The 13,963-nt window shown below is 37.1% G+C and overlaps 1 protein-coding gene across 6 annotated transcripts in view; it reads right to left on the bottom strand.

Moving 5' to 3' along the window:
* ttll7 (tubulin tyrosine ligase-like family, member 7) overlaps positions 1–13,963 on the bottom strand; it is an 84,497-nt gene that overhangs the window by 45,741 nt on the left and 24,793 nt on the right. For 5 of the 6 annotated variants that reach the window (XM_069194284.1, XM_015355702.2, XM_069194281.1 and 2 more), the window contains 2 exons: positions 11,349–11,480; positions 5,988–6,109 (listed from right to left, as the gene is read on the bottom strand). In XM_069194284.1, the coding sequence (XP_069050385.1) occupies positions 5,988–6,109; positions 11,349–11,480 (254 nt within the window). Of the gene's footprint in view, positions 1–5,987; positions 6,110–11,348; positions 11,481–11,607; positions 11,765–13,963 lie in introns of all 6 variants that reach the window. The other variant, XM_069194285.1, reaches the window with a different exon arrangement.

Raw genomic sequence — 13,963 nt, forward strand, 5'->3', positions numbered from 1 at the left:
AACCAATCAGTTATTTACGGCCTTCCTCCTCAGTAAAAGAATAAATTCAAAATCTTTTTCAGACAGGACGCTCAAGAAGAATCAATCTAAAGCGGACAGTTAAATCAATTAACAATAGTTGTATTTTTTGTCTGCAAAACCTTAAAAATGGCAGATTTCCAAAACACCACAAATGTATTTTTTTTCACCAGTTTTGCTACAGTATTTGTTTCAGAATCAATTCTGAATCAGTTCTGAAATGGTAAACAGTTAAACAATTGGAAAACAGAGTTACACCTCCTCCACCACCACTGTCAGTGTTACTCCCTTACAGGCTTCACACAAATTAATGAGACACAAACACAAATTAGTGAGATATCACATGAATACCACCACATAGAAATTTGACTGTATCAACTCCAACACTCCAAGACCACTGTTACGAAGCGCCTTTCAGGACCCTATGCAGATGGCATAATCCGGAGGGGAGTGAGAAACATGGGGAAAAAAGGACTAGGATAGGGGCTGGAAGAAGTACAGGGGGGCGTGTCCAAGATGCGCCAGTGCTCGGGGAGGTGTAGTCTAATGCAAACAAGTCTGAGGGGTGTTCGTAGGAAATCCAGGGGATGCAAATGTCCTAAACTGGGTTGTCCATTCGTGACAAAGACGAGACAAAGTTAAAAGCTGGAGCGGGATCTGGCAAAGGGTCGGGAAAATAAAAAAGGGTAACGGGGTCAGGCGCTCCAAGCCCCAGACTCTGATGGTCAAGACCCCGGGGAAAAGGCCTGCCTTCGGACAACCCGGAAAATAAGCAAGCCTTGTGGTGCCCATCTTCCAAAACTGAGCCTGGATTAGTGGGAGGGTCTGGCTTTTAAAGGGGAGACTGGAACAGGAGATCAGGTAAAATGTGAAAGAGCCGGAGCGCCCCTAAGGGGGAGGGATTACAATCATGATACCCACCACTTCTCAGCATCATGTATCCAAGCAGTAAAATTTAAAATATGAAATCTGATGAGCTACCACTGCAGGACCAACATATTTTTTGCTGTGGGCAGCCAGCTAGATCTGTCTTTTTATTGCTGTGAGAGGCCAGGATTAGACAAGGGTACTATGTGAGAACCTATAAGACGGGAAAAAACCTTTTTTAAATTAGAGAGAAAGAAGAAATCTATTTAAAAAACTTAACCGCATCTGGACAGTCCCAAGCCATGTAGAAAGGTCCACAACCCAACCAATAAAGTATACACTAGGGATTAAAAATCAGTTTTACTGTATATACATTTTCATCACAGTGTCATGAATTCACTGTGAAGACAATAGAAGGTACTGTACATTATTTAATTATTAAAATCTCTAGAAGCCAAATTTATATTAGAATAATTTCCCCACCTGTAATATTCCTGTTCTTATTCCATATAGGGACAGCTGCTAGTTTTATCCAAAATAAGGAGTTCACAAACCAGCTAGGCAGCTCATACTGAAATGAGAGGGGCCATCTCACTAAAAATAGTGGCTCCAGCATAAAGCAAAAACAGGGAATTACCTTTTAGTGTTTATGATTTTTAGAATGGAAATAAAAGAATGGCATATTCTCTATTTACAAATCTTTCCATCAGGTATCATGTTGTAATTAATTGCTTAATTATGGGACCTAAATCTACAATGTCTGGGGGGAGACTATTATAAATTAAATCTTGAAATCTATATGAAGAGATTAGACTTTCCTCATGTTAACACCAAGACACAGAAGTGTCAGGATTAAACCTGCCAGATAATGGCTGCAAAACAAAGGAGTAGAAATTAAATTTAAAATTTAAAGAACTAGGTCCCCTTCAGATCTCTCATAGTGTAGAAAGGCTAATTTAATACCTGGTCAATTTATTTTCAATATGAGTTTGGAACATTCTAGTAGCCAATCTATTCCAATAGCCTAAAGAGTAAGAAAAATGAATCTAAGAACTAAAAAAAGATCTAGCAAAAAAACACATTCATTTTTATAAAGGAAATGAGAGCTTGAAGCCAACTGGGAAAAGAAGTACAGCTGTCAGTGTCTACCAGCTTACAAAATTTCTCCAAATTTCTAAAGCTGTTTACTGTGACAGCAGTAAAGAGCAAATACCAAAATATCTGAAGTGTCTGATGAGTGGCACAATCAGAGGTAGGCCACTGCAATTCTCGACTGCTCTATTTAATGCAAGTAATCTGTGACTTGGTAAAATTTGTTTTATATCCTGATAAAATACCAAAATCCCTAAAGTAGATAGCTTCTGAGACTGCAAGACTTGATTTACATATAATATATTAACATCATAGAACTAACCTCTACATGCTGTTTTGAATAGTGTTAACAGAAAAAGAAGTATAAAATACTGCAATAATGGACTCCTTGAACTACTGGTTTTGCAGACAATGAGGTGGAAATGAGCATCCCTGAAGAGTGACACTGTTGACAACAATCCGGGAAGAACATCTGTTACAACCACTGATTTAAGGGTTATTGTATTAATTTTAACTATTAATGAAACTTGATCCTAAACCCAAATAATCTAGAACTACAAATTTACAACTACAAATCTGGCTACAAATTTTACCAACCTTAGAACTCAAGCTGTTTAAAAGTCTTCTTAGGATCCAGTGAAAGAATAGCAAAGGCTATCACAGAAAAAAACATAGCCATTACTTTAGTATGATTTATATCAAGTTGAACTGAGGTTTTTAGAGGTTAAACACATACATTACAATACCACACCCAGATTGGACATACAATTTCTCAATGCAGCAAATGGCAAAGACCAGACTTTTATCTGCTTCAACTAGGATTTGTCAAGTATACAGTTCATGACACCACTCATCACTGACTCGCACATGACTCCTGTCTGCTCCCAGAATAATAAGAAATCCAGCAAATTCCAGTTGGGATTCAGTCCACAGGTTACAAAATCTGGTTTAAACACTGCAGGGATATAAACTAGCACTTTACATGAAATATTAATATTTAAAAATGCTCACATTTAAAATTTCCCATAACAGCCCATTTAAAACTATAAAACATACTGAGGAATGCAATCAAGGCTCTTTGTTTTTTCTCTCTGCAGATAAGGAGGCTTTGCTGCCATACAGTAATAAATTCTTTATAAATAAATTTCTAAACATCATGATTCTAATGAGTTTTCTGGATTATGGCTGTTTTCAGCCCATTTGGTAGGAGGGTTTAATCCCCAGTTTTGTCCAAGACAAAACAGGAACATTCACTGTAAGTATCTGAGACCTGATCCAGTGCCGAAGAGGAATGCCCACTGTCTTGAATGATTAAAGCACAAAGCAACCGCATAGTAGGAATGTAAAGAAAGACAACCAGCAATAGAAATTACATCATTAACCTTGTTCCTTAATAGAGTACCACAATTGTCCTCTATCCCTGATGCTAAACCAGAAGGAAAAAATAGATACTGTACCATACTGTGAGACCCTCTTCTCTTCCCTTGGCGGATCTGTGACTTTGGTATAGTTTGCCCCCCCACCCCCCCTTCTTGCTTTCTTAGGACAGTCAAGAGCATCAGAACAAAGAAAAGAGATTTAGCCTGATAAATACTCAAATACCATGGAGCAGATATATTAAATTAAATTAATTAAATAAAATAAAAATGCAGATGGTATCAAAACATGAGAAACAACTTTGTGAAAAAAACGTCCTTATTTCATAATTGGCAAGAAGACAAATCATCGAAAAAGCTATTAAGTGGGATCCAGGACAATAATTAAGCCAATTTGGACATTAAAATTCTAATTTCAGAGACCTGTCCCACACAAGCATCACAAACTGAAACAAACTGCTGGACAGAAAGGCTACCAGACCATATTTTATAATGCATTTTGTATTGTGAAGCTTTGAGAGGCACACAACTGTGTTCAGTCAAGTCATTTCAGCTACCTGCCACCTATTAATAACACCAGCAAAAATAGCTTAAAGACAGATGAAACATGCATGTTATACCCAGTAAATTAAAATGTCTCTTGCTGTGACTATCTTTTAGTTTCACGTTGCTCAGCATAGTTGACAAAAGATCTGTCAGATGAAATGACTTTAAATGGACAGCTGGGAGGAGCTATGGATGCTTTATCTCAGCTGACACTGCAATTCTAAATTAAATTGGGAACAATCCAAGTCTAGCCAAATCATAATACCTTCCAAATTGATAAGGCACACAGATGCAGCAAGCAATTCAGGCAGGGGCAGGGGAGACAGAAATTCTAATAGCACTTTCTATCCAGGTTCTTGTACTGTAGCACAGAATATATTCTGCACCTATAATAACTAATGAAACCCCACAGGTCTCGATGAGTTATGCAGGACACTTTACATGTCCATAAAAGCCATCCATGTACCTACTGTATAAGGATTCATTTCTAGCACCAAATGTGAATCATACTCATACTGATGTTTCACCTTTAAAGGCAATTTAGATGGATTATTCTGAAAGTGATTTTCATCAACAATGGGGTGTTTAAGATGTTTTCCATTTTTTATTATATAATTTTAATTCATGTAGTGACTTTTTTCATTTTTCCAACTGGCCACACCATAAAATTCTAGTGGTGAAGATGTGCTGAAACTACTGTATAAGAAATCTTGGTACTGGTAAACATGGTGAAACTTTGCTTGCGTTCCAAGGCTGTCAGGCACTACCTTCAGACTGTCAGGAAGATATCAGAGTTACAAGGGAAGCTTTTGGAAAAATAGCTACATCTTCATTTTGTTTTCAACACTCAGCATTTTTTGTTTCTATTTCTGAATCTCTAGTTTGTCTGTGGAACAACTGAAGGTTAAACACCCAGCAGACTGAAGTATACATCGTGTGTCTTCAATCATGCCTGGCCTAGCTTTCTCAATTACACACTCCTTCTCAACACACTACTTCCTGACAGAGGCCTAACAAAAATGTCCCCTAAAAACTGACATTCTTCTTTTCTATTGTTACATGTTAGCACTAAATCCCTCATAATGGCCATTAAATACTGCTCTTCCAGAAAGAAATCATTGTTTTGCAGTAATGGGTTGCTCAGAGCAGTATTTTGTGAACAATATTCTGTCCTTATGAGAATTTGTGCTAAAGGGGAACTATCTTTGTAATGCTTTTTTAACAACTATGTGATTAATTTGTATTTATACCCCACCCTACAACAGAGAGAGTGTAGCCACAGAGGTGGCTCTGTGGCTCAGGATCTGCGCCTGTGGCTGGAAGGTTGCTGGCTCGAATCCTGTGGCTGGCAGAGAAATCCTACTCTGTTGGGCCCCTGAGCAAGGCCCTTAACCCTAGCTGCTCCAGGGGCGTCGTATAAATGGCTGACCCTGTGCTCTGACCCCAAGCTTCTCTCTCCCTGTCTGTGTGTCTTGTGGAGAGCAAGGTGTGGTATGCAAAAAGACAAATTCCTAATACAAAAAATTACATATGGGCAATAAAGTGATCTTATCTTCTGAGCAATTACAGAACAAAACAGATCACATACAGTACATACACTTCTTGTAGAGATACACACTGAACATTACAGTGTTTTAGTCACAAACGTAAAAAAGGATGGAGGAACATATTTAAACATTGAACACAAATCATCACATCATCAGAGCTGCTTGGTAAAGCAGTGTCACAGGCTGCTAACCTGGAGCATAAAAGTGGGGAATCATTTCTTGTAAGAAGGTGAACACTTTTTTTAACAAGAACACCCGTTCTCCTCAGTTCAAACACTTGGTATGAACTGTATGGTATGAACTATATTCATACAAAAGTAAATGCAGAATACCTAAGTCATTGCATTCTCTTTCATAATATTTGGCAAACAAAATGTTTAAAAATACATTATTTATAACATTATTACTTATAAAATTACATTACTTATAAGATACTGTACTCGGTCTTCTTCCTCTTATGTATCACATGGACAGAAGCGACTGAATAAAATATACTGCAATCATACTAGGAAGTTAATTGATGTAAACAGATGTTACATACCTGGTAGTTCCTGAGCTCAGCAATCTTCTCATGCTGCACAGCAGAGTCATTCCAGATAAGATTGGCTGTTTCATCTTCATCCCTGGTTTTCATGAATGCCATCTCACTGATAACAATGCGAACTACAAAACAAGACACATGTGTGTAAAAATAGTCATTATTACTATGACTATGCTCTTACAATACATGTATTCTGTTATCTGTTTCTTCTGAACAGAAATTCTGTAAAAAAAACAGTTTACTTAATTATATAATTAAAATCACTCATGTTTGTTTACTGCTCCTTTTAATCAGAAGCAATCTTTCTTTTGGATTTCTCAGGAAGTCTTAAGAATTCTGAGCCAGAGCTGACATTAAGAAGTTTAAAAAAAGATACTCTAGATAAAGTTTAATGAATTGCAGTTGTACAGCACTAATCCTACTGGACTGAATAGGAAATCTTGAATTAGCCTAAGTCTCAGTCATTATGGGTCTTAATCTCTTTGTAAGTCCTTCATAGATGTACTTCATAGAATGTTTTCTTAGGAGATGAAGTAATAGCTTCTAATGCACTTACTGTAAATCCCAAATGGAAACTGAAGGTATTAGAGACAGGCACACCATTCATTTTGACATTAATCAAAATGGCATTCATTATTAAATTACTTTAATGTAAAATATGTACACACTAATGAACAAGCTACTAATTAACTTATTAAAATATCTTGTTGACCTGCAGATATAATTCTGTCTGCTGCTAAATACTTACATTTTTAAAAAGGAATGGAGATTCCTTACAATACTTTCCTGGACGCCCACCTTATTCCTAGATGACGTAACAGTTAGCTCTCCACTCCATTTGTAATAAATTTTAGCTCATTTCCCTTACCCAATTAACTATAAATCCTGTATCACGGCTGTGCCTTCTCTTCCATAGAAGAAATAGGACAAATATTGCTTCATTAGTCTTGCAGTCTGTTAACACTGGTGCCAGTACCTCACTTGATCAATTTCTGATGCTTAAAATTACTCTGGCACATTTCACTGTATTTATCTCGCTCACCGTAAAACAGAAACTCTGTGTCTGACCAAGATGACCCAGTGGCCCTTCTTTACAGAAAAGCTGATGGATGTACAGCACAAATCACTGATTATTTAACAGCTCATATACTTGGATCTCATGAATTGGAATATTTCATGGAACCTTTCAGTGGTCTGAGAATTGAATTATTTCAATGCAAGTCTAAAAGGCCCTGCACACTCTAAGGATTCCGTCCGAAATTCTTGTAAATAATGTCTGCTTCACTGTTGGTCCTAACGTTCATATCATGCTTGTACTCTTTCTTAGATGAGAACTGTGAAGAGTTTTTTATTCACTCTGCAATCAGAATGGCTGTGTGAGGTCTAGTTCAGCAGAACTTGTTATAAACTGGATGATGTGAGTTATGGACTCAATCTAATCTAGCTAAATTCTTACTTTCCAAGTTATTGTATCAATCACTCAATGAAACAGTATCCCACTGCTTCGTTAAAACTAAAGGCTAAAGGCTTATTTGTCGTCCTTAGCTTTTTCAAGATAGTGTGATCCTACCATTAACAAACTGTCTTTTTTTGTGTTTAATTTTTTTAATAATAATTTGGTCCATTTTAATTCCATCACCAGATGTTTCCTTGAGATTAGTCACCATGCTTAAACAGCTGTTTGGCATGTAATGGTTGAAATTAAATTAAACTTAAAACTGATTTATTTTTGGCAAATTGAGACAGCTTTGTTTTTTAAAACAATCTTACAAACAGATTCATCAAAGCCACAGTATATCTGTACCACTCCGCCGTGTTTAAATCCTAGAAGGATTTAAAAATTAAACTGTCGTCTTAAAATCCCAAATTGTTTCCATAACTGAGAAATTCAAAACATATCGATATTTTGTAAGTGCACCAGGAGGGTGCTACCCTGATATAGCTCTGTGAGGACATCTCATTTTAGTTTCCTTTTTAACTTTGTAGGAGATTATGCTGCTCCCTCCTGAGCTTCTCTCTTTACACATGTCTTTCTAATCTTAGGTCAAATCTCCCTGGGTTGGTCTTTACTTTGATTTGACCCCTGCTCGAATTTTGCCTTGCACTACAACATACAGAGTTTATCCTGCGACTGGGAGTAATTTCACGCTACTATTTTCATCCTAGGTTGAGCACAGTTACAAAGGCACAAGTAGCAAAAGTAATAAGTCAGTGTACTGATATCCAACATCAAGAGTGATTATTCTTTCTCTTTATGTTTTACAGCATACTGTACAGAGTTGTGTTGTTTTTGCAAAAAAAAGCTAATTTGCTATCAGCACAGACACACAGTGCAAGGCCCATTTTTTGAGGTTACATTAGAATGACACTTATGGCATCACCAACAATGATAAAAAAAGCACATAGAAGAGACAAATGTGAAGTGTTCCAAAATTTTGAAATCTTCTTGCATGCAGCACTTCGCCCCGGGCTGAGAGTTTTTTGCCCCAGGTTGAAGATTGCAATGTGAACGTGCTTGAAAAGACAAAGGTAAAAGAACCTTTTAATAGCTCAGCTAAGCCCAACAAAAAAAGTTCTCTGGATAGGGTCCATGTCCTGTGAAATATATGGTCACAATAAATTGGTTTTGATAACTGTTACTACCTAACCACATGAACAACTTATATTCTGATTTTTTGCAGTTAATCTCACATTAAGATAGAATTTCTCCCTATCTGTCTCCCCAATTGGAGAGGATAATTGCCCCATTAAATATTTAATGCCCAGAGAATGTTTCCTGTCACAGATATTTACTTGCATTTTGGTAATCCAGTAATGTTTTTTTAATAAAAATCAGAACAGAAAATTATATTACTGACCTCTAGCTGTTCTACTTGCATATTGAATCTGCAAATTACTATGGAAAAAGTGATAAAGGAATAAATACATACATAACGGAATACTTGCCCAACTGGTTGTTTTTGTGAGCCAAGAATCTGTGATGGCTTCAAGTGTAAGAGTTATGCAGTTGTCAATCACACACCCACAGCGCACAAGTCAGTGAGGGCATTCAGCACCACTGAACCCTGGAAGTGTTCAGGCAGCTGTGCTCTCCTGTTTATGGAATCCTGGTCACAGTCAGTTAAAATACAGTCCAAGCCCTTTGTGTTTGGACATTCTGTTTCGGTCTGCACTCCAAATGAGTGACTTCAATGGTTCAATGGTTCTGGAGCCGCAGGGACAGTCAATTGTAATGCCAGAATGTGTGATGAAGCTTCAAGAGTGTAGTCCCTTAGGATTAGTTTAACAAACCTTAGACTTTATGAACAAAGGTCTTATGAAAAAAATATCTAAATCTGTAAATAAGACCAATCTTTCCTTTATACTGTCCAAGTGAATGCAGTGAAGGTTAGTAAGGAGTAGATTTTAAGCCAGGCTAGTAAGAGCAGGTTATTGAACCCATACCTTATCTCCATCCAGAACATCGTTTGGCAGTTGAAAACACATAACCACACCTCTTTGTAGCAAAAATTGACTCCTTTTTTCAATAAGAAATGTCCGAAACATCTGTGTTCAGTGCAGTGTGATGTTCTGGGTAGACTTTAATGAAGATAAAGGAATTAATTAAAAGCCGCTTCTTCAAGGTAACTGTACAGTATGTACCTTACAGTGGATAAATTATTACAAATTTGCATCTGCTTTGTGTAATATGTAGGTTTCTTATGATAACCATGGGTAATACATTATGTAGTTACTGTACATAATGTTTGCATTAACCACCCAAAGGCTTTCATTGTGAATGTTTCCCATACTCTAACTTGCTAAATACACTATGCATCTGATGCATAGTCTTCTAATTTATAGTACTAAAATGGTAAATCCGAAGAACACAGTATAATAGGTTTTTAATGACTAAAAAACATTTTTGTCTGAAAGTTATTACTTGAATATATCGGGGCGGAGCAGTGGCTTTGTGGCTAAGGATCTGTGCCGGTGGCTGGAAGGTTACCAGTTCAAATCCTGCAGCCAGCAGAGGAATCCTACTCCGTTGGAGCCCTGAGCAAGGCCCTTAGCTCCAACTACTCCAGGGGTGCTGTATAATGGCTGACCCTGCACTTTGACCCCAAGCTTCTCTGTGTGTCTCATGGAGAGCAAGTTGTGGCATGTGAAAAGATGAATTCCTAATGCAAGAAATTGTAGGGCTAATAAAATGATGTTAAAATGTTATAGAGCAGGGCAGCCTGGTACGGTGGTAAGCATTGCTTTTTCACAGAGCTGAGGCTCTAGGTTCAGTTCCGGACCAGGAGTGCTATCAGTGTGGAGCTTCTATGTTCTCCCTGTGTTCACGTGGGCTTCCACTGGGTCCTCTGGCTTCCTCCCATTCTGGGAAACAGGCCCTATCACCTGGTGTGAGTGTTTTTGAGTGTTTTTGCGTGTTTGTGACGATGTGTGCCCTGTGATGGACTGATACCGTGGATAGGATTCATCCCACCTTGTGCCCTTGGCTTGCGGGAATAGGCTTTCACTCCAACTAATAAAGCAGTTAGAAAATGGATGGATGGAATACACAGAGCAAAAAAATATTAAGTGCAAAATCGTTGCACATGAGCATGTATGTTGTATGTGTTCATATCTGTATTTCTGTTTGCCAAACCTGTCCTGCCTCCCCATACAGGAGCACTAAGAGAACATGATCATGCACAATATATTTCCATCAAGTGCTGTACATTACAGATCTAACAATCATATTTTTTACATTTTAAAATAAAATAAAACATGTTGATGTGCTGGAATAATACACAGAAATGCCCTAACTACAACACTTACAGGTTGTTACGTACAGCTGCTGGTTAGACCAAAATCCCATACAGATAAAGGGATACCCACTAGAGGTCAGGGGAGCACTTCTCTAAATTCTTGACATGATCCACATTGGAATGAAACTCCCGAGATGTTAGGGAAAAGAGTGGTATTTTTCAAAAGACATTTTAATACACTTGTAATTCTTTTCTATGCAATAATAGAGAAACAGGTTAAAGTAGCATCTAATGTCCTCCTCCTGCGTCTTATTCAATCAACAACAGAACAAAAACACTCCAGAATAATTACGTAGCATTAGCTATGAAAACTGCTGAGCATACGAAATGTCAGAGGCAGAGGTGTCAAACTCCAGGCTTTGAACTGCAAGTAGGTTTTACAGATTTTTTCTTCATATCCCCAGATGCTAAGGGCCTGGAAGGATTGTTGAATTTGCACTGTTGTGCAAAAAAACAAAACAGGTTCAATTACTGTGAGCACAGGAAGAATCTAACTCACAGCACCATGTCTCATGTCTCAAAGACTGTTGTTTGACAGTTCAGGTCTAAAGCTATTTTTGCTTACCAATTTCATACTTTGTTCCGGCTACGTTGGCTGTGATGGTTCCCTTCTTCTTCTTTGTTCTGACTTTCCTCTTCCCATTGCTTTGATACGGGACTTCGGATTGCACATTCACGGGGGATGTTCCTTGATCCTCTGCCGAAACCACAGTTCAGAAACATCACAGTGTAAAACCCAGACTTGAGGATTTAAGGGGGCTATTTTAAGTCACTGATAAAGTATATATACAGATATAGATCCACAACTATTTCTGATTCCATACCTGTTGGTATTCTCTTGTTTTGCTATCTTGGAAGTGGGCATAAAAACCATCGTGAATATTGTTATTTTCTTCAAACAACTGAGTTGAGCAGACATGTTCCAGTGTTCTGCTTGATGGAACAAATTCTAAAACATTGACAAAACTCAAACAGGTCTGTCTGCAAAAAAAAAATGTTTGTTTCACAATGTTTAGTGCTTTTTGCGGCTGCTGTGATTGAGAAACATTTTTAAAATCTTAAATTTCTCTAAAGTTCAGAAATGAGGGGGCCATCTGACATCATTAATTATATTGCATTTTGCCAGTGCTTTACTGCTATTAAGCAATAACATCAATAGTTAATAGATCAGGAATGTATTACAAGTAAATTTTGGGTGAGTCAGATAACAATACAATAAAACCTGCAAATGAGAGGAGGCCATTTGGTGCATTTAGCTGATTTGGTTATTAGCAGTTAATTGATCCAAAGCTCACATCCAGCCATTTTTTAGAAGAAGCCAGGGTATCAGTTTTCACAATGTGATTAGGTAGCTTTTTCCAGATTCCCACAATCCTGTAAAGAAATGTCTCTTGTTGTCCGCTGTAAATGCCCTTCCCATAGTTTATATTTATATCCTTGGGGTTGTGTTTCACTGTTGATTATAAAGACAACCATTAGGTTAACATTGTCAATGCCTTTGAGGATTTCCATTCAGATTAAGATAAGGGCATTCTTTTAAGATGAAGAATGTATCTGGTTGCTCTTCTCTGGACTGATTCCAAAGCAGCAAACTTTTTTGGTGACCAAACCTGTATAAAATATTCTAAATGACCTCCTAGTAGTGCAATGTGCAATTTTAATTTGTGCACTTCGGTCTGTATTTCCTAATATTCAGTTTTTTTATTACCCCAAACTGCATGTAAGATGTAAATGATGTGTCAATATAAACACCTAAGTATTTTTATGAGCAACGTCTTCATGTTCTATGTTTCCCATATTGTATTTATAGCTTGTAATTGCTGCTTGCATGTATCATTGCACCTGTCTACATTAAATATTATCATCAATATTCATAATACTATGTTGGATCCAATCTAATATTTGTTTTCAAATCTATCACATGTTCGACCAGGTTTGTTAACTCTCTTCTTTTGGTATTGCAAACCTTATGGGTATATTGGCAGTTCCCAAAGAAAATCAATACAAATTATGAAGAGCAGTGATCATAATGCAGATTCCTGTCAGATTAATCTAATCATCCCAGCTGAAGTATCCCTTCAGTACCCTTATGTGTCCTTTGTTTCTATCGATTAACCAGTTCTCACACCAAATGCATACATTGCCTTTAACACCTACAGTACCGCCTTAACATTTTATGAGAAACATTATTATAAGTCAGTAGTTAACACTTCAGTTAAATATTCAATAAATGCTTCAGCCATTTCCATTTTACCATCTAAAGGTTTCCAGTTCTTATTATTATATATACTGTATACATATTTTGCCTCATTATGCTTCTCTTAAGCTCTTTGCTTGGTCTCTAACTGTAGAGCTTCATAGTAGACTATTATGATCATTTATGATCACAGTTTTTAATGGTTCTCTCACCTGTTTTTTACATTGTTGTTTGACTGTTTGAAAGCACTAAACAAGGGCACCATTTTCTCTCTTAAGTGTAAACTGAGTAAGGAAGCTATCATTAACTATTTCTACCATTCTAGTTCCAACTGCTGGACATTTCAGCTGTTTTTTCTGTGAGAAAAACTAAAATATTCCATGATAACTTACACAGACAGTACAGTCTTTGATTTCATTACATAAGATGGCATTCTAATTTATCTGAATTTGGTGGTCTGTAACATACACCTAACACTATGTCCTCTGAATGTTTTTTATCAGTCTGACCGATGTACTGTTGATTCTGAGACAAAGTAAATTTCCTGTTCCTGAATGCTCTTTTTGATGAATAGTCCTACACCTCTTCCATCTTTCCCATCTCTTCAAAATACTAGTGTATCCACTAATAATGTATCCATCACCATCACACTCTGTTGGCCACAGCTTAGAGGCTCAAATTACATTATAATGGCCTCCTAATGCAGTAGCTTCTATTTCTTGAATTTTGGTCCTAATACTCCCAGCAGAGCATATGAGCTTTTAATTACTTGGTCCTTTGATATTTTTGTTTTTCCCTAGGGTTCTCTTTATGGCTCAACTTTCTGTATATCTCCCATGCAGATTTTCTTTGGAATCTTCCCCATTGTAGTTCTATATTTTTTTTAGTTTCTCCTTCTCTAAGCCTACTTTGTTTACATTTATAAATTCCAGGTTCTTTTTTTTCCACTTGCTGAAAACAAAACAAAAACCAATTGAGTTGCT

This window comes from Lepisosteus oculatus, chromosome 9 (genome assembly GCF_040954835.1).
Source record: "Lepisosteus oculatus isolate fLepOcu1 chromosome 9, fLepOcu1.hap2, whole genome shotgun sequence".
Lineage (NCBI taxonomy): Eukaryota > Metazoa > Chordata > Actinopteri > Semionotiformes > Lepisosteidae > Lepisosteus > Lepisosteus oculatus.